This window comes from Anopheles coustani, chromosome 3 (genome assembly GCF_943734705.1).
Source record: "Anopheles coustani chromosome 3, idAnoCousDA_361_x.2, whole genome shotgun sequence".
NCBI lineage: Eukaryota > Metazoa > Arthropoda > Insecta > Diptera > Culicidae > Anopheles > Anopheles coustani.
Window position 1 is genome coordinate 20,452,255 of NC_071288.1, and position 22,326 is coordinate 20,474,580.

Genomic DNA, 22,326 nt, shown 5'->3' on the forward strand with positions numbered 1-22,326 from the left:
TTTGTTTAAGTTGGGGTTCCAGTTGTATACACGTACCGAATTTATTGGTTAAAGCATCTGTTAAGGGTTAATGAAGTCCGCGTCGTTGCTTCAAAAACAAGAAGGGTTAATGACTACAGTTGTTATCGGACATCATAATTTCACTGCTGCTGATCCCTTTTTGATATACATTTTGGAACCAAACCGAGCAGATACTATATTTTGCAGAAGGTAGATCTTATTACAGCATTTCCCGGCCTTTTATTCCAAAGTCCCATCAAAACACTAATAAGTGCCAGGTTTCATCTGACAAGTTGCGCTTTATAGTGGCAACAACGCATCATCGATGGCATGGCAACATTACCGTTCTATAAAGCCGCATTTACACCATTTCCCGACTTTTTATTCCAAAGTCCCATCAAAACAATAATAAGTGCAAGGTTTCATCTGACAAGTTGCGCTCTATAATGGAAACAACTACATTCAATGTCTAACAAGTTTCATCTCGCTATCGATTTGATAGCTCTCAAACTATGATTCCGGTCTTCGTCGCCTACTGGACGCAAATCGACATGAAACACGTTAGATATTGAATGTGGCTTTGCAGAACGGTAATGTTGCCATGCCATCGATGATGCGTAGTTTCCATTATAGAGCGCAACTTGTCAGATGAAAGCTGGCACTGATTAGTGTTTTGAAGGGACTTTGGTATAAAAGGCCGGGAAATGTAATAAGATCTACCTTCTGCAAAAACATAGTATCTGCTCGGTTTGGTTCCAAAATGTATATAGAAAAGTGATCAGCAGCAGTGAAATTATGATGTCCGATAACAACTGGTTAAAGCATATCCAATGGTTAAAGCATATCCAAATCTAGTGGTTAGAGGTTTTTGAATGTCTTCAGTGGTCATCAGGCAACTCAAGAGGGTCAGGACCAATGTTACTCGCTCAAAATTACCATAGAAAGTTTCGTCCGGGTTCGAAAGTTCGACTGCAATAATAAACTCATTTCATGAAGCAACCATAAACAATGTTGTGGTGTTCTCCGGTGCAAATGGCGTGGCAGAACCAGAACAGAACGCCGAGAATCAGCAAAACGACACGGGTATCGCCACACCGCACACATATTAAGAAAAAGAAACCGACCTAAAATCCTGCCGAACACCTTCCCGATTATTAAACCCGCTCCCAGCAGTCTCCCTTCTGCACACCACCACCGTTACCACTTCGGGCCAACTTCTCCCAGGGCAGGACGCGCCGGAGAAACAATTGCAAAGCGATTAGTCGTGCAATTTACGTATCAATTAGCCTTGTGGTGCTGCTGGTGCTGCCGCGCGTTGTTGCTTCTTGCTGCCAGCCTGAGGCCCTTGAAGATCGAATGGGAAAGAGTCAGAAAAAAGGGGGAGAGAGAGAGAGCGAAAGAAGGACCAAGACTCCTCGTCGTCGTCGTCGTTGGGTTCGGTCGTGCGATCGTGGTTGCCCTCGTGCGAGCGGCGGCACCAACCAAACGGTAATGATGCCAAATGGGATTGGCGGTGCCAGAAGGAGGCGGCCGATCGTGTCGGCTCGTCCGGGACCCCTCGCAAGAAGGGGAGAGACCGCCGAATCGTCGAAGGGTCTTGCGAAAAGGGCAACACAACGGATGACTTTGGTTGGCGATGGTTAGCTGGAAGGGAAGGGGGGGCACAGAGCGGGGAGAAACGGCAACGGAAAAAGATCTCGCGGGGGAATGCCGAATGCCGAAATGGCTGCCCGATCCTTGGCTGCAGTCGCTCGCGAGCAGCGAGACGGAACCGGGAACACGACGCTTCAAGGTGTCGGATGCCGATGGGCGGGGGGGTGGTTGGTGGCGGGGGTATAAATATCTCACTTTCGGGTTAAGCTTTTCGGTATGCGCTTTTTTGTCGTCGTCTTCTCTTCATTATTATTGGCCCGGTGGAGGAGGGTGCTCACTCTGGTCACGCGCGTGTGGCGGCGCGGAAGAGACCAAGGATGACGAGAACAGAGAGGGAACTGGGAGTAGAAATTCTTCCTTTAACACCCATCTTCGGGCAACACTTCCGTCCGAAGCCGGCGACGATCGCGCCGGTGAAAGGGAAAGAAAAGCGCTCCAAAGAAACACATATATAAATATGTTTATGGCGGCGGCGTCGGCAATACCGAGTGAAGCAGAACACAACAACCCGTGGTCGTCGTCGGGATCGGGGTCGAGATCGCGCCTCATTGCGGTTCGGTGCCGGTGAAGAACAGAAAGCTGGCAGAAAGAACGGCTTCGGGAGAGGGAGAGAAAATGAATGAAAACGGAGCTGATCCAGCCCACCTTAAAAGCAAGCCGACTGGAACCAGCGTCATCCCCGGTCCATAGGGACGGGATAGCCTCAAAGGGCTGTGTGTACGTGTTTGTTTGTGTGTCTATGTGCTGGTCAACACAGGGAAACCGGGGTGGCCCGAGGACCGGGGAGTGAGAAGCTCGACTAAAGACGAAGCAACCGAAGGGAAATTGTGTGATATTGATTGGTCACGATTTAATAAATATTTTTAATTTTTTCTCATCTTCTTTCTTCCCCTTTCTCACACACACACGCACACACCACCACCACCGTTGGCGCATTTTTGCCGCCCGATGATCCCGATGATCGGCCTGGACTGCACCACCCGCAAAGCAGTCGTCACCCTTCCGGAGGACCACGCGACTCGCTGCGCGTAAGACGATGCAGCAGCTCGAATTGGACGAGCAGCAATATCACCGGGAACGATCTGGTCGGCAACAGCAGCAACGGAGGCAGCTCGAAGGGACGGTTCACCGTCATAGTCATTGTCGTCATCATCATTACCGTGCCGGCGGTCGGCGTCAGTGTCGCCGTCGTGACTGCGGCGTGGAGGCGCACACCAAAGGGACCGCAATTAGGGCGACCGGATAGAGCGGGGCAACCGATCAACCGCTGGCCGATCGTCGCCGACACCGATGACATGCATCTGCAGCCGTACCGTGCGGCCGAAGCTCAGTGGTGAGGCTCAATTTTTCGTCCTCGACAGGACGACGGACAGCTGCGTGAAGCGGCAGTAGGCAGGAAGCAAAGCTAGTGAATAAACGCTCCAACCCCCCGAACCGAACCGAACTGAACCGAACGATGGAGGTGGAAAGGAGGATCGAATCCGCACGGGAACTGTTCCACCGGCAGCGAAGGGAGCGGAACCGGCAGTGGTGCTGGTGGCGGAAGCGAAACGAAGCCCGAAGGAAGCAGCAGGAACAGCAGCAGCAGCGACAGGATGTTGAAGATCGCGATCTCGCCGACGATGGCGGCATGGATCATACGATCGTGACCGGTGGTAGGCAGTGGGGGGACGTGTGTGATCCACTGCGCAGTGACAACGACGACCACCCTGCCACCGGACGCACCGGAGCGGCGTCCTTACGCCCGGAACGGTGGAGGAGCCGCAGGAGTGAGGAGGACGAACCGACGCCCACCATCTGGCGGAGTTTGGCCCGACGGAAAGGGACCGCCGGCGATGGTTGGGGCCCGTGGAACCGAGTGACCGGGGGGCCAGCCCGGGGCGGGCGGTCGTGTCCCTGGCTGCTGGCGCTCACCAGTGCCATGGTGGTGCTGCTGGCGGTGTCGCTGCCGTGCGCCGTCGCGGGCGCACCCAAGTACGAGACGGCATACGCGTGCGAGGGCAAGACGCTGATGATCGAGTGCGAGCACGGCGACCTGATCAACCTGATCCGGGCGAACTACGGCCGGTTCTCGATCACGATCTGCAACGACCACGGCAACGTGGACTGGAGCGTCAACTGCATGTCGCCGAAGAGCCTCCGGGTGCTGCACTCCAAGTGCGCCCAGAAGCAGAACTGCTCGGTGCTGGCTTCGACGAGCATGTTCGGCGATCCGTGTCCGGGCACGCACAAGTACCTCGAGGCGCACTACCAGTGCGTGTCGGCGGCCCAGTCCTCCACCACCACCAACCGGCCGAGCCCGCCCTGGCTCAAGACGTCGCAGCCGATCGTGTGGAGCACGTCGACGGTGCGCAACCCGGTGCTGAGTCGGCTCAACCTGACCAACAACGAGTTGGGCGGCGCGGACGCCCCGTTCAGTGCGACGACACCGCGGACGTCCCCGACGGCGACGACGGTGACCGCGACGTCGATGGTGGCCGGTGTGACCGCGGCCGTCTCGTCCGGGGTGGCCACGGCCCGCCCGGGCGGGGGCGGCAAGACGAGCCAACCGTCGACCACCTTCCGGAACAAGGGTTTCGAGAACAAGAGCGTCAACGACGACCTGGCGATCATCAAGACGATCACCGACCGGAAGAAGGGATCCACCTCCGTGGGCTCACCGGCGGTGGCGGGGACGATTCCACCCGCCGCGGGGGGCCCTCCGCCGGCCGCCGAAGACGAGGAGGACGGTGCGGATCTGTTCCCCACCCAGACGGCAGTATTATCCGGCGCGGCGAGGAACCCTTCGGCGGCGCCGGGAGTTGTCGGCGTCGGTGGGGCAGGCGTTGGCCTGAACAATCACAACCCGAACGTGCTGATCGACGTGAGCCACGCGTGTGGGCCGAGCACCGCCCGGAACCTGTTCTGGAACATCACGCGCGTCGGCGAGGTGAACGTGCAGCCGTGTCCGGGCGGTGCGACCGGTATCGCCAAGTGGCGCTGCGTGGCCATCGCGTCGCTGACGCCCGAGCAGCGCGTCCACCTGCAGCAGGAGCACCAGCAGATGCTGCAGCAGCACACGCACCATCATCATCAGCAGCAGCAGCAGCAGCAGGCGGCAACCGCGGCGGTGGTGTCCTCGGAGGACGCCGCCAGTAGCAACAAAGGTGATATTAGTTTTAGTAGCAACGCCGGTGCGCCGCCCGCCATCGCCGCCGGCGCCGGCAGCGGGGCGACCTGGTATGCGTACCAGCCGGACCTGACGCAGTGTCGCAGCCTGTGGCTGAACAACCTCGAGGTGCGCGTTCAGCAGCCGGAGTCGTCGCTCATCCTGATTGCGAACGATCTGGCGCAGGTGACCAGCAGCAAGACGCTGTACGGCGGCGACATGCTGGTCGCGACCAAGATCATCCAGACCATGTCGCAGAAGATGCACTACGACATCGAGACGATCCCGGACCAGCGGCAGCGGGAGGCGCTCGTGTTCGAGCTGCTGAACAGCGTGGTGAAGACGGGCAGCAACCTGCTCGACCAGTCGCAGCACGCCAGCTGGCTCGACCTCAGCGTGGAGGACCAGATGCGCGTCGCCACGTCGCTGCTGACCGGGCTCGAGGACAACGCGTTCCTGCTCGCCGACACGATCCTGCGCGAGAAGCACGTGGTGCAGAAGGTGAAGAACATCCTCATCTCGATCCGCGTGCTCGAGACGCGCAACTTCGCCAAGGCGACCGAGCTGTTCCCGGACTCGTCGACCGAGCGGTGGCAGGTGAGCAGCGACCAGATCGAGCTCCCGAAGGCGGCCCTCATCGAGAACAGCGAGGGTGGCCTGGTGCGCATCGTGTTCGTTGCGTTCGACCGGCTCGAGCAGATCCTACGGCCGCAGTTTAGCAACATCCAGCAGCATCAGCAACCGTTGCCGGGTGGCACGGGACCTCGGGCGGAATCGAGCCAGCATCAGCTCGACACGGAGGGCATAGCGTCGGCGAACGTGGGTCTCGGTGGTGATGGACGCCTCCAGCCCGATTCACCCGCCTCAGGCACTCGCACCGATTCGTCCGAGCCGAGCTCGCGGGTGGAAGAGCTAGGAACACCGCGGTTGCGGCTCCTGAACAGCAAAGTGATCTCGGCCAGCCTCGGCAAGGGCCGGCACATTCAGCTGTCGCAACCGATCCGCATGGTGCTGCGGCACCTGCGCACCAAGAACGTGTCCAACCCGACGTGCGTGTTCTGGAACTACATCGACCACGCGTGGTCCGAGGACGGCTGCCACGTGGAGCACACCAACCAGACGCACACGGTGTGCATGTGCAACCACCTGACGAACTTCGCGCTGCTGGTGGACGCGGTCGACGACGAGACGCAGCTGTCGCTGCTGTCCAACATCGACGACAGCATGCTGATCTACATCGGCGTCGCGATCGTGGTGGTGATCGTCGTGGTAGCGCTCTTCGCACGCAAACTCTGCCACGGTGCGGTCCTCGCGAAGCTGCGCAACGGGGGCGACGAGGGTGCGATGCGGGCCGCTGGGGTGGTCCCGGATCGCGACGGTGGTTTGTCGATCTCGGGCCACCACGGGGTGGGCGCACGGATGCATCACCATCACAACAACGCCGGCGTCGATCTGCACCATCCAACGGTACCGTCGGCGGTGGCCGCCCACCATCACCATCATCTCGTGCACCACCACTTGCCGGGATTGGCCGGGACGGGTGGCCATCATCTACTCGTTGCGGATGACTTCCATCAGCAACAGCAGCAGCAACAACATCCCGCCAACAACCTGCACAATCATCACCCGAACAATCTCGTGGCGAACAACATCGGGCATGGGCATCACGTCGGCAGCAACAACCTGGTGACGACCACGTTCAACAACCTCAATGGCGGTGGCGGCGGTAGCGGCATGAGCAGCTGCTCCCCTTCCCCACCAGGGCTCGGGGGCGGGGGTGGCGGCGGATACGAGCATCACCTTCCGGCGCACCTCGCCCGGCTGAACAACAATGTAAATGTCAACCTCCACGCACCGGTGAAACCGACCCTGCCCTCCTCCCTCCCCATCTCCTCCACCACCACCACCACCCCCTACCGACCGAATAATAATCAAATCAATCTATTACGCGCAGCCAATCAACAGCAGCAACAACAACAGCAGCAGCAACAGCAGCAGCACCACCAACCTGCACCATCTGCATCATCACCAGCAGCAGCAGCAGGGGGTGCCGGTGCCGGCGGGGCCGCACCATCACCATCATCACCATCTGCCGCAGTCCTCCTTCAGCAGCAACAACAGCAGCAGCACCACCACCACCAGCCGCAAGCTGCCGCAGCCACCGCCGCTGGTGCCATCCTCCTACAAGGGCTCGGTGGCGGGCTCCTCGCCGGTGGCGCACCATCAGCATCATCTCTAATCGCGTCCACCTCGCTGATCACGACCACCACCACGCCGGTGAAGGGGGCCAGCGTCGACAGTAGTAGCGTCAGCGGTAGCGATCAGAGTACGACCGCCGCCGAGATGGCCGGCTACAACCTCGGCGGGGAGCTGGGCGGGGGCCATCTGCACCGGCTCCACCATCAGCATCAGGGCAGCATCGGGAGCAACGCTTCTTCGGGTGGTGTCCTTGTGTTGACCAGTGGTGGTGGTGGTGGTGGTACCGTCGGCACGATCGCTTCGTCCGCGTCGTCCTCGAGTGCGAGTGCCACCGTGCCGCTACTGCAGCACCACCATCACCACCACCATCTGCACCATCACCTTCATCAGCATCTGCATCCTGGCGGTGGAGACGCCAGTTCCCCAGCCCAAGCAGCTCCGATTCCGAGCAAGAGGAACCTCTAACCGAGCACGATGGTCTAACTGATCGCTACCGGCGACGATGTCCCCCCGCTAGCAATCAACTCGAGTCAATGAAGAAAAATGGTGGACCATGACCGAAAAGGGAAACGGAACCAAGGACAGGAACTGAAGGAAGCACCAGCACCAGCAGCATCAGCAGCAGCAGCATCAGCAGGCGAACACCACAACACCATCGGCCATCAATCGGTATGGAACACTTTTCGAGACACATATGTTGGTGTTGTCGCACAGTTGTTGTTGTTGTTGTTGTTGCTGTTGTTTGGTTTAGTTTAGTTTAGTACTTTGTGTTTGCGTGAGGAGTTGGCTTTTGCTTCTTTTTCCGCGGAAATCGCGGACAAACACAATCCAAAGCGCTTCCGCAATCCGTTTTACTTCACTCACAGAGCCCTCGGCGTGGGCTTTATGCAATGTTTCGTCCGTGTCCATTCGAATGTGAACCTAGTTTTTATTACATTTACCTAAAGAATTAATTGTTGTTTAGTTATTCATGTTGTAATTGTGTAAATGTGCGAGCCTCGAGCGGAGATCAAGCTTTCTTTCTTTGTGTTTATGTAAAAACAAAACGAAGTGAATGTTATTTATAAGTTTATAATTAGTTAGGTAGCCCGAGTTTATGTAAAGTGCGATTATCTTTCTTTTTTCCTAATCTACTCAATTATGTTCGCGGTCAGCTTCCCTCGTGCACTCCTTTTCTTCCCACGAAACTTATCTTTAATCTTTGGTGACCGGCCACAACTGACGCGTTTGCATGCTACATTTCGATGTTTTCGGTTTTCGTTTGCTTTGAGTTTGTATTTATGTTGATCATTCCATCCTTGATGTGTATATTTATAGCTAGGGGCAGAGGCGCGGCCGGCGGTTGAAGAGAGACGAGTTAGCTACCCCTCTATCTACTCATTTGCAAAACTGGATGGAAGTCAAACGTACAGAGAGGGGAAAAAACCATAGTCCACAAACCTTTGAAGCAGTGGGCAAAAGAGAAAAGCTAAACACACAGTAAAACTTCACACAAGTCAACGTACACGACGAGCGTATTCGTGGGGATGTTCAAGTTGTGCTCGTACCACTTTCTCTAGGAAGAAAGTGATTTTAAAATTATATAACAAACTCATGCATTGATAGAATTTGTATGTCCACCAGTAGCAAGAACAGTGAGTAAGCTTCGAAGCAAAGCAATAACACGAGAATGGAAAAGGAAATATGATACACATGTAAAGCGTTTGAACAACGCCAACATTAAATTGAAGATCAGTTTTACCATCCCTTTGTTTTGGTTTGAAGATTCCAAGCCCATTTGTTGCAACAGAAGGTACATGTTACATGACCTTACATTATTTTCCGTTCTTACATAAATTTTCCATCAGCAAAACGTGAGGGGGAGGGAATGTTGCACCAGGAAATATTGTTTATTATGTATGATAGTATCGTAGGGAATGAGAGACGCCTGCGGAGAAGACCATGTGATTTCGATGAAGCAATCAATTATCAATAAAAGAAGTGTGTGGGTAACCGAACGGTACGGAGGGGGACGAAAAGAAGTCAAGCTAAAAAGGCTGCGAAGTTGTAAAAAGGATATAAATCTACGTATATAGCCCATAAGCCGTGTGTTGCAGCCAAATTGCGTTGCGTTTCTGTCACAAGAGAATCTAGTTTATTTAACGCGAAATAATGCAAGCTGTAATTCAACCATACGATAAGGATAAGGGCAGCAGGTTAAAGGCAGAGGCCAACGGGGGGGAAAACTCCGTGTGGACCAGTTGGTTAATTATTCCGTACGCTTTAGTTTATACTCTTAGCGCTTCGTTCGTTCAGCTCAAGCTGCTAAAAACCTTTCTGGCAATCTCCTGTTTATCGAGTTCTGTTTCTCCTCCACTACCATCGAAGCCGTTTCGCTACGTTGTTCCAAAAGAAAGGTTTAATTATTGATTTTTATTTAAGAACTAAATGGTCCGGGTACTCGGGCGAAGAGGGAAGGTATCGAAAGAGTTCCGGACGACGACGACGACGACGACAACGTTTGACGTCCGGAAAGCGTGATTTGATTAGGGTCAAATGGAGAAGGAGAGAATCTGTCGGTAGTAAAAACCGAGGATGGATCAAATCGGTGTTATCAAATATGTATACAAGGGTAGGAAGGAAGGAAGGAAAATCTCACACAACGAATCCTCCGAGAAAAGGCAAAGAAGTAAGGGGTTCGCCTGTGAGCGGAGGGCGTAAGGTACCGCAACGCGTGTGCGGTTCCCGTGTTCGCGAAACGATGGTCGGACTTCAGGTCCAGGGCACACGTGGAAAAGGGGATGGAGAGGGGAGGGGGGGGGATGAAATCAGGTGAACAGAAGAACCGGTGAAGGAAGAAATAAAAACGAAGAATCAAACAAACTTGAAACTGAAGTGTTTTCGAAGCGGGTTCCGGTCTGTTTGAATGTTTGAATCAAAATCCCGAAATATCCTGCGAAAATGAATTAACCGAACGACGGCGGAACACCCGCTCACTCCCAACCTCTCTTCCTTACCACTAACTCGGGGAAGAAAAATCGGATCCGATTGTGGATAACAAATAACTCAGCAATTTGCAGTTCACACCATTTAACGCCAGCCGCCTGAAAGTGGACTCCCGTTTGGACTCTCTCTTACTCTGGATCTCCTGGAACTTTGCTGCCGGATCGGATTAAATCGATATTTAACCCCGGGGGGGCGGGCGGGAAAAGCGCTGCCACCAGAAGTCGTCGTCGGACGTGCTCGTCGAGGTGTGCTTTCTTCGTTCTCTCATCGCCGCTGATCTTGTCGGTCGCCGAAAAAGATTTGGATATTGTAACGGAAAAAGGGATCCAGAAAGGGCCCATTTTCAACCCAACACATACACACACACCCATAGAGACAGAAGCAGGAGAAGGACAACCCGCCGCAACGGGGAAAGTGGATTGCGGAAGGCGTTAGGTTTTTCGCCGGAACGAATTGTTATGCGGGTAATGATCAATTTTCACGATGAGTCATTTGCTCCCGAGTGCTCCGGAGCGCGGGATGCTGTGGGGGTGGCGATGGGCAAAGGAAAGCTCATTAACACATTCTGTTTTTCACCCATCCAGAGAGCGCCCGAACGAGTCGTCGGACCACCCGGAGCAACAAAACAATATTAAAAAAAAAGACCAAAAAACAAATGGCGGTGAACCATTCTCGACCCACGAGAGGTCTCCCTTCGTTTCCCACCCCGCGAAGTCCGTATCGAATCGGAATCTTTCTGCTAGCGGTAATCTGTCTCTCCCTTCCGTCTCTCGCCACCACTTGCTCCCCTCTATTGCCACTCTTCCGCTTGTTATGATGTGCTTTTTATCACTCGCCAGTCCTTTGCCCGGAAGGGTCTTCCCGTTTTATTCTTTTTTCTTTTTGCTGCAGCGGAATGGTAGCAATTTATAAATGTTTCATAAAAGTCAATCGTTCGGAAAAGCTTTATTTTCCTAACGGCTTTCGAAACGACCGGCCACGCTTTTACCGACCGGCTCCTAAACGCTCTCACCCCGCGCGCTCGCATTCCCTATCCGTGTCCACCGTCGTACCCTTTTCGATCATCCTTTTCAAATGCAGCATAGCGAGTGAGGGAGATGGGAAGAAAACTGGATTCGGAATCACAGGGTCTCGCACGGGGAGTTTTCCACCATCACCCACCGCCACCCGGTTCCTAGCGGACAATCAGCCCCGAGCGAGCGAACCTTCCGCCGAACGCCAACCTCCAAAGCGAGGAAAAGTTTTCATGCAACAACTTTGCTGGTGGAAAAGTTTTACAGGTTGGTATTTTTGTTTTCTTTTTTTTTTTTGTCTGATGTCTGGCGGCGCGCGTCGACGCTAGACAACCCCATTCGGTCCCATCACATGTGGGACATACGCATGCGAGGAAAGGAAAGCCAGATAGAATCTGGATAAAAAAACGTCCTCGATGGATTGTGAGCGCTACAACTCCGGATTCGGATCAACGGAAAGTTTTCCACAATGCCGGAAGTGCGACGCAAAAAAAGGATCCTCACCGCCACCGTGGACCATCGTTTCATGTCCATTCGAGTGGTTTCCCGACAGGGAACGCACTCAGCACTCCGTCCAATGATGTGGCGAACGGGAAAATGATCCTTCTTCCTTCCTTCGAATTCGGATTGGTTTTTCTTCCTCCCGCGAAAACTCTCCGACTTGGCGGCCAAGGATGTACCCGGGAAACAGTTTGTTAACTGGTTGTTGTTAACTAGTGATTTTTGTAGAGTCAAAAAGGGATTTTCTTTAACAAAATTTGTGTAAGTGTTAAAGTTTTTGGTATTTTTAAAACGCACAAGAAGTAAAATAAAAGTTTTCCTGTTTTGTATCTTATCTTTTGAGTTCATATATTATTTTACATTGTACATAATTTTTCACATTATATATTTCAATATTTCACATAATTTTAATTTTATTTTAATAAACTTTTTCAGTTTGCTTTAGTACGATTCGATCGATTGGAAGACGTGCTGCTATTAGTAACAAAAATATTCCTCTTCCAACTGGCAGTAAGCATAAAACCAGACGATGAAGTATTTTGTGCATCACTTGAAGGAAAAGCCCAATTCTTCCCCCCTTGAAACCTTCCTTCATGGAAAAAGAAATCCCCCAAAAAGGGTGTCCCAAAATTATCCAAAACCCATTTCGGTCCGTCACCGTTCAAACGACCAATCGGATTGGCTTAAAATTTGACTTTCGTGCGTGTGTCCGTTCCTTTTTTTTATTACGGTCCCCGTATTTCTGGTTTTTATTTGCTCTGTCACCTCTCACCAGGCGCGATCCCCGCCATTTGCCGTTGTCCTTTTGACCCTCCAGGCGTGCGTTTTCTGTTGGATCCACGCCAAGAACTGGGAAAAGCCGTGGGTACTGTGGAGTGGTAAAAAAAGGAGGCTCAACCAGGCGAACACTTGAATCGATACACCGGAACTGGAGGAACGTGTTCTCGGTACCCAAAACCAAAAACCATCAGCATTCCTCCCCACCGACCCGGCGACGAACCTCGTCCTTCCGCCCATTTGATGATGGTGGAGCAGGAGGTTGAAGCTCACCAGTTGGAAAAGGGAAGGAAAAGCCGACCACCGCAGCCCGGATCGGGAGGCGATTTGCCGGCCATCAATTTTCGTCGGTTGCCAATGGGATGCCAAGAAACAGAAGCGAAAAAAAAAAACAAAGGAACACGGACGGAAGGACGATTTTAGCTGCAAATCGATTAAGGGAAGCAAAGAGCGAGAGCACAGGGAGGAAGGAAGGAAGCAAAAAATTATAGATTACGGTCTAGCGCGTCATCGTTTTGGGGTGGAGGAAGGTAAAAGTGAACCCAGAGCAGTGTGTGAGGGAATCTGAATCGATGTCCAATTTGTTCGCAATTCGCAGGAATGTAATGTTGCTGCTCGGGGGTACGTTATGCTTTGTGTTGCCCTTTGGGGCAAAACCCGCTTTTCCACTCCCCCCGGGTGGGGTGTTGGCTCGGGTTATGACGAGGGACGGTGGCCTCTAATCGACGTCCAACGTCAACCGTTTCGTTTGTTTGTTTGCTGCTTCCCTCCGAAGCCCTTTCCACCAAACACGCACACACACACACACACATAATGGCCCGTGGGCCATTGGCGTGAAAAGTCGCATTTCGCTGAAAAGCTCTTGTCCCCTTCTTCGTCGCCACCACCATGGGGTGAAAGTGTGCCCCCAAGGAGGACATAATCGAAAGGACCAACTTTTTCCAACGACCTCGGGAAAAGCCAAGTGATCGTTGGAAAAGTCCGTTGTGGTGATGGAAAAGGATTGCTGTTTTGGTTTGGTTTTTCCCTGGCAGGTGAGATCGATCCCTTCGATGCTCGCCCTTTGCCCCTCCTTCCACCCGCGCCCGCGGGCACGACATAATCGGTCAATAATGTTTGTTGCCAATTGTTGTTTGTCGTCGAACGGTTGTTCTTCGGTTCGGGTCGTCGTACAAGACACTTTGAAGAGGATGAAAAGTGCGCGAGAAAAATAACCATCAACCGTGGGTTTTTTTTCGGTGGGTAATGGTTGTTGAGTTGTAAGGATTTTCCTCGGGGCCGTTGTTTAGTTCGCTCCTCAAGCAACACACAGCACACCAAATCCCTTCCACTCTTTCTCCTTCCCCCTTATTCGGGCTCGTCGTCTTAATCGCAGCTTATCGTTACTTTCGATTGGCATCAGCGTGGGTGGATGGTGTTTTTCAATCTATCCTTCTCGCTTTTTCCTCCCTAGAGGGGAAAAAAAACCCAAGGGTGTCCGAAGGCGAAAGGCGCTTCGCGGCGCGACCAGAATCGTCTTTTCCATAATTGAAACATCAATAGATCGGATAAGCAGTAACGGGAGCCTTTGCCTTTGGCATTCCGTTTTGCCCCGCCCGCTTTCACTGTTGTGAGTCGGCATTGCTTTTCCCTCTCCTCTCCACCATCGCCGTGGACATTTCGTGCGGGGTTTGGAAATTTGAAGAATTTTCCACCCAAAGAAACGGCCGCACCCACGGCCGTTTCGCAAAAACAAAAATCGAGTTTTATGAATTGTTTTCGGCACGGTTGTTGGTGTGATTTTCTTTTTTTTTCGTGTTTTTCCTGCCACTTTGCATCCCACCAAAAGCTGATTGTGTACGCCCACCTGCTTGTGGGTGTCTTGTGGGATACCGATCGTAGGCTTGGAGGAGGAAGGAAAAAAAAGTATATTAGGATTAGGTTTGCCGAACACCTTTTGCCGAAGGGTTGTGTGTTTTGTTGGGAAACGGGCGAGCCCTTCAAGGAAACTGGCCGCAATTTGCAATCGCTTTGTGCATGATTTGTGAATGTTTTACAAATTCGGAACCCGCATGAATGGGTAATTCTGGCCGTGGGTTCGTTCTCGGGTTCCGTGCTTTGCTTGTTTGTATTAATTTAAATTCATTTTCATCGATTAAAACCTTTGATTCGTGCGGAGGTGACTTTTTCTATCGCTCTTTTATAACAGAGAGCTGATTATCAAACAAAACACTTCTGATTGATTTTTTGTAGAAAAATCAAGACATTTTTTTTCAAATATTTAACAGTTTTTCCACAGTGAATGAACGAAATAGAGTAACCAACTGTTCGTACAAGATGCTTCTGAGGAAAAACCGATACTTTCCAATCGCTCCGTTCTGGCTGACTGGAAATAAAAAATCACTATCAATGAATCATGGAAAAAAAGTCACAAATCCTTCCTTCTTTTCCCCCCTCCTTAACCCACACTTCCACAAACCCGCCCGCCAAACGCGGGGGAATCAAACATAAAGTCCCACGTGTGGGCAAAGTGCGACCCCTGGAAGCGGATTAGCTTACAGTCGATCAAATGAACCGTATGATTGATATGAGCACCACTCCGATCGAATCCCGTTTTTCCTTCTCGCCATCTCCACCGGGGTTTAAAAACCCTCCCCCCTCCCATCGCCCATCGGGATGGGTGGTAGCACCTTCGACCGGAGCAATATCTTGCACTGCTGCAATCACTTTACGGCTATCAATTGTGGATGATAAAGCAATCATTTTACGGGTTCGAACCTCATCAAAGCGAAACGGGCGCGGGGGAAACCGAGGGCCGGCGGAAGAAACAGATGAGGGTGGATTTGATAAGAAAAAAAGGTGTGTCTTGTGGTGAAACGATACATCTCTTTCCGTGTGGAGGGTGGCAAATGTAAGGGTTCGTCTTAGGTCTGACTTTTCGATTTCCAGTGCCTTAAGATATGGATGAGAGGATCCTTCCGAGTGGCTTTCAAACGCTAAAGATGAGCTGTAAAATTTGTAAGATTTAGTTTGCAGATTACTTTTTAAGAAATTGCTCAATTCACACTCTTCTTAAAACCTAACTTCAACTTCAACTCATACATCAAACCTGAAAATGTTTAATGTAAAGTAATTTTTGCTTTCTTCTCACCGGAACTTCACGATTCCTTCAATAAAGCAATTTGTGCTGTGTACCGCAAAGCGTACGACACCAAGAGAAAATGCCAACCGGACGGATTGCTTATTCCGGACGCGGTCGGTAGGGACAAAAAAAAACAACAACCCAAGCACAATTCGGTGGCCACAGAGCGTGCAAAATCCTGATAAAGAGATTCCTCCATCATCCCCAAATTTGGCCCGGCTCGAGCCAGAAATGCCATCTTATCCCTTTCGTTTTTTTCTTCATCTATTTCTCACTTTCTCGTTCTCTGGACCGCGCTCCGATGAGGCTGTGTGTGTGTATTGTTTTATTTTCAATTTGCTTGTTTATTAACTTTTCACTTTATTTTACGTTTGGTCGACACGCGAACGCAAAAAAAACACCGCCACCATTTAAGGATGAAGAACTAGGCTTTTTACCCACCGACCGAGCCGAGTGTTTCGTAATGTCGCTCTTTTTCTTTACGGGCTCCGGCCCGGGAACGCGGCGGATCCCTGACCTGTTGGCAGCATTTTCGTTCCGGAAAAAATAAGGCAAAAAAGGGGAAAAACATTGCGTAAATAATAGCAGAAAGCTTACAGCGCTTACAGAGCGAGAAGCAGAATGCTAAATTTGACGCACAAGAGGACAAAAAAATAAAACCAGTGCCTCATCAGACGGGCACAAAAAGCAAGTGCTAGTAAGCCGGTGTAACCTTCCACGGGAATTCTGAAGGTCAATGGGACGAAAGTAAGGTAGCAGGACTGATGTCGCAAAAAACATGAATATGGCTTGAGGAAATTCATCCATCCCGGAGTAGATTTTTTTGCTTCCCCAACAAGTCAGACGACCCGGCCGGTCGGAAGTGACAAAACGTGAGAGAAAACCGTTTAAGACACTCCGGTCCATCACCGGTTCGGCTCCGGCCGAAAGGGGGCGAACCGGTCCCTAACAATTTAAGACCGTCGAGCAGAGGTTGTGAGCAAACGGGGAAGGAAGCACGCTGGAGGGGGGTGCAAAATAAATCGAAACAGAACCCCGAAGGAAGGCGAGACGACTCGCACTAAACCGAGCTACCCGAGTTCCCGAGGCTGACGTCGCTGTTGGCCGAGAAGCGGCTTGATTGGATCGAAAGTCATTTTCCGGCTTTTCTTCCCTTTCGGGCCCGGCGCGGAAGGAGTGGAGGGTAGAAAGCATGAACCGTAGAACGTAGAACCGTGCTCTGCCGATGACGGGCTGCTGAAAGCCGATGGAACCGATTGGGGGAGAGGGATGATGACAGCTGCGGCGCACACGGCCAGCGCGGCTTATTGGCCGGAAGAGACATTTTGTCCATCACTCATCACGCGCCGGATCCGGATCCTCGCCATCCCGCCCTCGAATACGATGGATCCGACGAGTTAAAGCGGGTCTTCAACGAGAGGAGGGAGAGAGTGAGAGAGAGAGAGGGGAGCATGAGAAAGGAAGTAAAGAAGGCAAAGCAATCCTGGTCAGTTGGTCACCGGGCCAACGGACCGAGCCTTCCGAAAACCCGGAGCTTAATGATGATGTCAACCAGCGCAAGCTGTGGCGCAAGTAGGGCTATTTTTGGCACGATGCGAAAAATTGTCCTACCGTGCGGGGGGAAATGGCAGGGGTTGGAGCGACGGAAAGGACGTGTAAAACTGATGTATGAATCCCCGCACGACGTGAAGCATTCATCGTTTCCGGTGCTACATGCCACAGTTGACCGGAGAGTCTGGGTCGTTGGGGTTTCTATTTTTCTTGTTCATGTTCGATTTTTCTTCCTCTCCTTTTGCTGGAATTTTTTTTCTTTTGGTTGGAAAATTCATCCGGAAATTTGGATCAGATCGGCTCGAGGCAGCAACCGTTCGGTCGAAGAATTTAGGGCACCCCCATCCCGATACCGATACCAAAGCCCAACCCAATGGTACGAGAGAGAAAGAGAGAAATGTCGGTGCCGGAAAAATTATACCCACCTAACGACACACGGTAAGTTGTCAAGATGTGCCGACAAAGGATGAAATAAAACTGGAACCTGTAGCCAATAGTTGCATCTGGAGAGCTGCTGCCCAGGAAGTCCGTCCCCTCCCTCGCTGATCCTCCTGTCCGCGTAGCAAAAGGTTTAGAAATAAAAGAAATAGGGAAACAATGAAACCGAATTGGAAAACTCAGCCGCTTCGGGAAACACGGACCTCACATGATGCTGTATCCCGGTAACGGATGAAAAATCACCCCCAAAACGGGTGCAGGGAACTACTATCCTGTGTCCGTTCCGTTTTCAGTTTGCTGTAGTACGTGTGTCACTGATGTGAGTGTGGGAGGCTTTTTTCGAGTGGCTTTACTTTTATTTTTTTCCGGATCCTCAATTTGCTCCATCAGCTCTTTGTTCCGCATGTTGCCTATCGGTTCGGCGCTACGTTAAAGGAATGCCTTTAGGGGACCAGTTTCTCTAGTACACTCCGTTCCGGAGTGTCCTATCGCGCCTAACTACAGTCAATCCTCTCTGAGCTGTAAAAGGAAGTGGACTGTCACACGAAGAATTTGACAGTTACTCAATGGTGATAATTGCAGACTAATGAAGCACTAAAGTACATACTCTAAACTATTGTATTCTTTGCTTGTTAAACCTATAACAAACAGTTGAAACTTTCATCGATTATCTTGGGTGCACTAGACCAGGGGTCGGCAAAGTCTGGCCCGCGGTCCAATTCCGGCCCACCAACTGATGTTATCCGGCCCATAAGTTAATGTTTTTGCTACATACGAAAAACCCACCTCAATTTTCATCGGGTTTGTTCACTTGTTTTCTATACCAAAAAATGAAGCTTAAAATTGTTGAATAAGCAGTTCATTACCAGGCGACTTCCTCGTATATTTTAAATAGAATGGCTCGCCATATGGAACACTGTTCGAAGCTGATTGGTTTCAATTACGAAAAGTTCATTGCAAATAAATAATACAATAAAAATTAATTGACAGTACATCAAACCAACCATTTATATGTCGAAAAAGGTAAAAAATTCAAGGAAAATTATCGAAACGTTCAACATTCAAGGAAAGGTGTCGACATGTTTACAAAAATTCAATATTGAAATTTCAAATAATTTGTCTTCAATTCAACTGCCAAGGACAAGAATGTAATTAAAATTGATCAGAGATATCACGATGTTATTAACCAATTCCAATAATAAATCAAACAATGGGTTTACGAGAATTGTAAACGAATGCTATCGGGAATTATTTTGAGAAGCTGTCCAAGCCATGAAGTGTAGAGCATTAATCAAGCTAGGGATTCAAGTTAAATAAAAATTTCGACACTGTCGCATTTCACGTTGCTTTCAAAAATCAAGTTTAAACATGTTCATTTGAGGTTCAACAAGTGTTTCACATTTAGAGTTGAGTAACATTAGTCATCGTTTGTTGATAATTGAGATATACCGCCATACGAATTTTAGGGATTGAACTTGTCATCTGATTTTGCTACTTAGAGAGATAAAATTGTTTTGAACCTAAAGAGGCTGACAAAACGGCTCACCTTAGGGAGGATTCCTCCTTATGTAGTTTCCACATTTGAGAGGCTACACTGTAGTTCTCTGTTAGAGGAGAGTTTGAAGCACATTGCGATGGACCTGCAATGGACACTTGGACCTCCGCTGAGTCTACGATGATGTAGAGAAAAGTGCATGATGGACCAACTTTTCCTTACGGACAGTCCAACCAACCCTGCCGCCATCTTGCTTCTCGAAGGCTCACTTCGAGAGCAACGTATCCGATGCCGATGGAAACGATGTAACAGTTCGGTTGCCACGGAAACTACCGCAGGGCTCTATTCGGACAGCCTGCTTGGTTTTTTCCTCGAATGAGTATTTCATTCTCCAGTTCGTACAGTTTGAACGGTAAATTTTTGAGGGATCATCGGATTCTATATGATACTTTCCTGGCATAAAGGGTTTCGTGTGTCGTTGCATTCCGGAGCACTCTTTCCGGATACAATTATTGAAACTATTCGTGCTTCGAATATCAATGAACGGATTCTGTTCAGTTTTTCCCTTATTGTTCTTTAGGTGTATGTGTCGGTGGGACACAATATGCCTTGCCGTGCTAGGAATTCCCGAACCGCCCGCCTTCGGAACATGCCCGCCAGCAATGCTTTGGAGTTTTGTTTAAAATGGGTCACATGTTCCAATCGTGAGTGCATACGCCGCCTCCGCACAAGTTACATCTTGGTGGACGAATTCTGCCTCAAACCTTTTTGTCTGCAAGCGGTTGGTGGTGAGTGGTAGTGGCAGTGGTACGGGACTCAATTCGATTAGCCTAACGACGTCAGCCGGCCAATAATCGACGCTCGGATGGGTCAACTTTGAGTCCAGCCTCATTGCCGTCGCCAGGATACGACGTCGATACGGATCCAACAACTGGATTTGAATGACCATGCAGTACAGAAAAAAACCCGGAAAGTTTTCCCGTTGTTTCAAATTTGTCTTGTTCTTCCTACCGGGCGGAAGGCTTTCCACCACTCGATGTACGGGAGTTTTAGCTTTCGTTTTCCTTGAATCCTTTTGTCCGATCTCACACCGGCTCGGACGCACGGTAGTTTCCTTCCGCAGCTGCATTGAAATCAGAAATTGAATTTCGCAAAGCTGCGTAACGACTCCCACGGAAAAACCACGGAAGCAGAATTCATCCGATCAGCAATCGGAGACACGCAAGATCGTCCGGTCGAGATAGGTGGTTCCTTTCCTTTTCAACTCTCTCCGCACCCGTTTTGTTCCATTCCAGTTCGCATCGCCCTCTGGACGAAGCCACCGGGGTTTGTTTTTCCCCTCGTGCATGGTTTGCAGCGTCCTTTCAATTTTTCCGAGGCTGCGGTTGGGAAAAACTGTGTCCACTCGGTGACTCACCGACCACGGTGGACGGGGTGTTGCTGACTTAAAAATTCATTGGACCAACCGCCGTGTCCTTTTGGATGCCTTTTGTGTTCCCAGCAGCCACTCCTATCCTTACCGTCGCTTCCGGAACCGAAAACCGGAAGTATTTCCCTCCAGATTCGGTTCCCATGCGGAGCAAACCATTAGCCGCTTGCTCCGAATCTCGGCTCCATTTCAACGCTGGGGCCGCCTTTGAGGTTATGCAAATACACTGGCGGCCATCATCACACTCGTGCCATCTCCCCGCAAGGTTTTTGGGGAAAACTGGGACGGTCGATGGTAAAAAAAGGGTTCATCTTCCGCCTCTCGAAAAGGACACTTTTTTTTCCCCCTGGTGGAAGGGCTTACTCCTCGCGACGATCCTCTAATGCTTTTGTTCACCCGCCACGTTCGCAACCCTTTGCTCGAAAATGTGCTGCCTGCATCGCTTGCAGTTTCCCTTTTTTCACCTCCGCGCCCCTTCCGGTTTGCCCGATGCGATACCAGTTTGATCCACCAACTTTTTGGTCGGCGAGGAAAAATTGAAAACTAATCCAATCAGCATTTTTCATCTCGATCCTGGTCCCCTGGTGGAGCGGCTCCCTCGAAGGGCGGCCAAGGATGTTGGTGATACACAGAAGGCTACAATCTGAAAAGGACTATGGTGGCTTTACTGCTGGAAGGGACGGATTGGGTGGGCTCCCCTTTATTGTCCTTCCATGTGGCTCACTTCTATAACATCTTTTTCATTCCCACTTCGCTCGCTCCCTCGCGTGTGTTACAGAGATTCATTTTTGTATAATTCCTTACCCCTGTTGGTAGAAAACGGAAAAAAGGAAAGGATTTCTTCACGTCCTCCCAGTTTCAATGGCACTCGGCACGCGCCCACCGTGTGCGGGTTCTTTCCCCTTCCTTTTGCTGGGGTCAACGTACGTTCCGCGTCATATTGCGTCCCAGATTGAGTCTCCCTCCTGCACGGCCGAGTAACATATCCTTTTCTTCCTGTGGGGACAAATAAAAGCGAGAGGAGAAAAAAAAACTGACGAGATGGAAAACTCCGCACACCTTGCTGAAAAAAAAACCTTCTTTTGATCGCAACGAATATCCTGCCAATAGGGAAAAGTTCTCCATTTCACACTTCCACCGTTTTCTTCTGTATTATTTTTCTACCAACTTTTCCACACAATTCTACCGAACCGGTCGAACCGGTTGTTAGTTTTCCTTCCCCTCCAGAAACCGGCCGAGATTTGCGAAACCCATGCTGCACTGTGGTCAAGTGGTGCACACCGGGGACACATCTGGAAATTTGCATTCAAATGGAAAAACGTTGAGCGGTGAAATATGGACATGCATTTGCGTGGAGCAAGTGGGAAACCCCAGTGGAAGACGGAGGGGCACGGGAAAGAGCTTCCGGAGCATCACTTGCGTGGTGCTCCGTCGTTGTCGATAAGTGCCAGAAGGTCGGGTAAAATCTTACAACGTTATAATCGACTCCCTCCGGTAGGAAAAAATGTTCGGTTTTGTTTGGAAATATCTCCGATCGCTCGGAAGTGGCATTTCAACCCGAGCCCGAATCGTTGTAGTTTGCAGTCGTTCGCGAATTAATTTATATCTCTATCCATTACACAACCATTTTCCGTACGATCGGATGCCCACCTTTCCGAGGAGCAAATAGCACGAGCGTCATCCGAGCGAACCGAAGCGTACGTTTTCCGTTCCGTGCGCCTGATGGCCATTTGATGCCAGCCAGCCAGCGCGGATGGAACCAAAAAACTAAAATAAAGCAAAACCCCCGACCGTCGAGCGGACGCCACCGGCCGCCACGGCGGTGGTATGGAAACCGATAGTCGCATTTTCCGGTGCATTTCCCAGGTGGCACCATTTTAACAACCCTTGCGTTGCGTGATGTTTTGCCGCAGGATGAAATGTATCTTGTAATGTACTGGCGGACACACGGAACGAAAAATAATATCAAAAATCATTCCCACCGTCCCACCGGAAGCAAATGGCGAGTTGGCGTGT

At 50.8% G+C, this 22,326-nt stretch overlaps 2 protein-coding genes across 3 annotated transcripts in view; both read left to right on the forward strand.

Moving 5' to 3' along the window:
• The window catches only part of LOC131261375 (latrophilin Cirl), an 83,420-nt gene extending 76,241 nt beyond the window's left edge, over positions 1-7,179 (forward strand). For both annotated transcript variants that reach the window (XM_058263394.1, XM_058263395.1), the window contains exons 4-5: positions 2,645-6,634; positions 6,756-7,179. In XM_058263394.1, the coding sequence (XP_058119377.1) occupies positions 3,110-6,634; positions 6,756-7,040 (3,810 nt within the window). In that variant the 5' untranslated portion in view covers positions 2,645-3,109 and the 3' untranslated portion in view covers positions 7,041-7,179. The remainder of the gene's footprint in view (positions 1-2,644; positions 6,635-6,755) is intronic.
• The window catches only part of LOC131261376 (transcription factor Maf-like), a 35,358-nt gene continuing 20,079 nt past the window's right edge, over positions 7,048-22,326 (forward strand). The window contains exon 1 of the mRNA XM_058263396.1: positions 7,048-7,669. Within this exon, the coding sequence (XP_058119379.1) occupies positions 7,145-7,465 (321 nt within the window). The 5' untranslated portion in view covers positions 7,048-7,144 and the 3' untranslated portion in view covers positions 7,466-7,669. The remainder of the gene's footprint in view (positions 7,670-22,326) is intronic.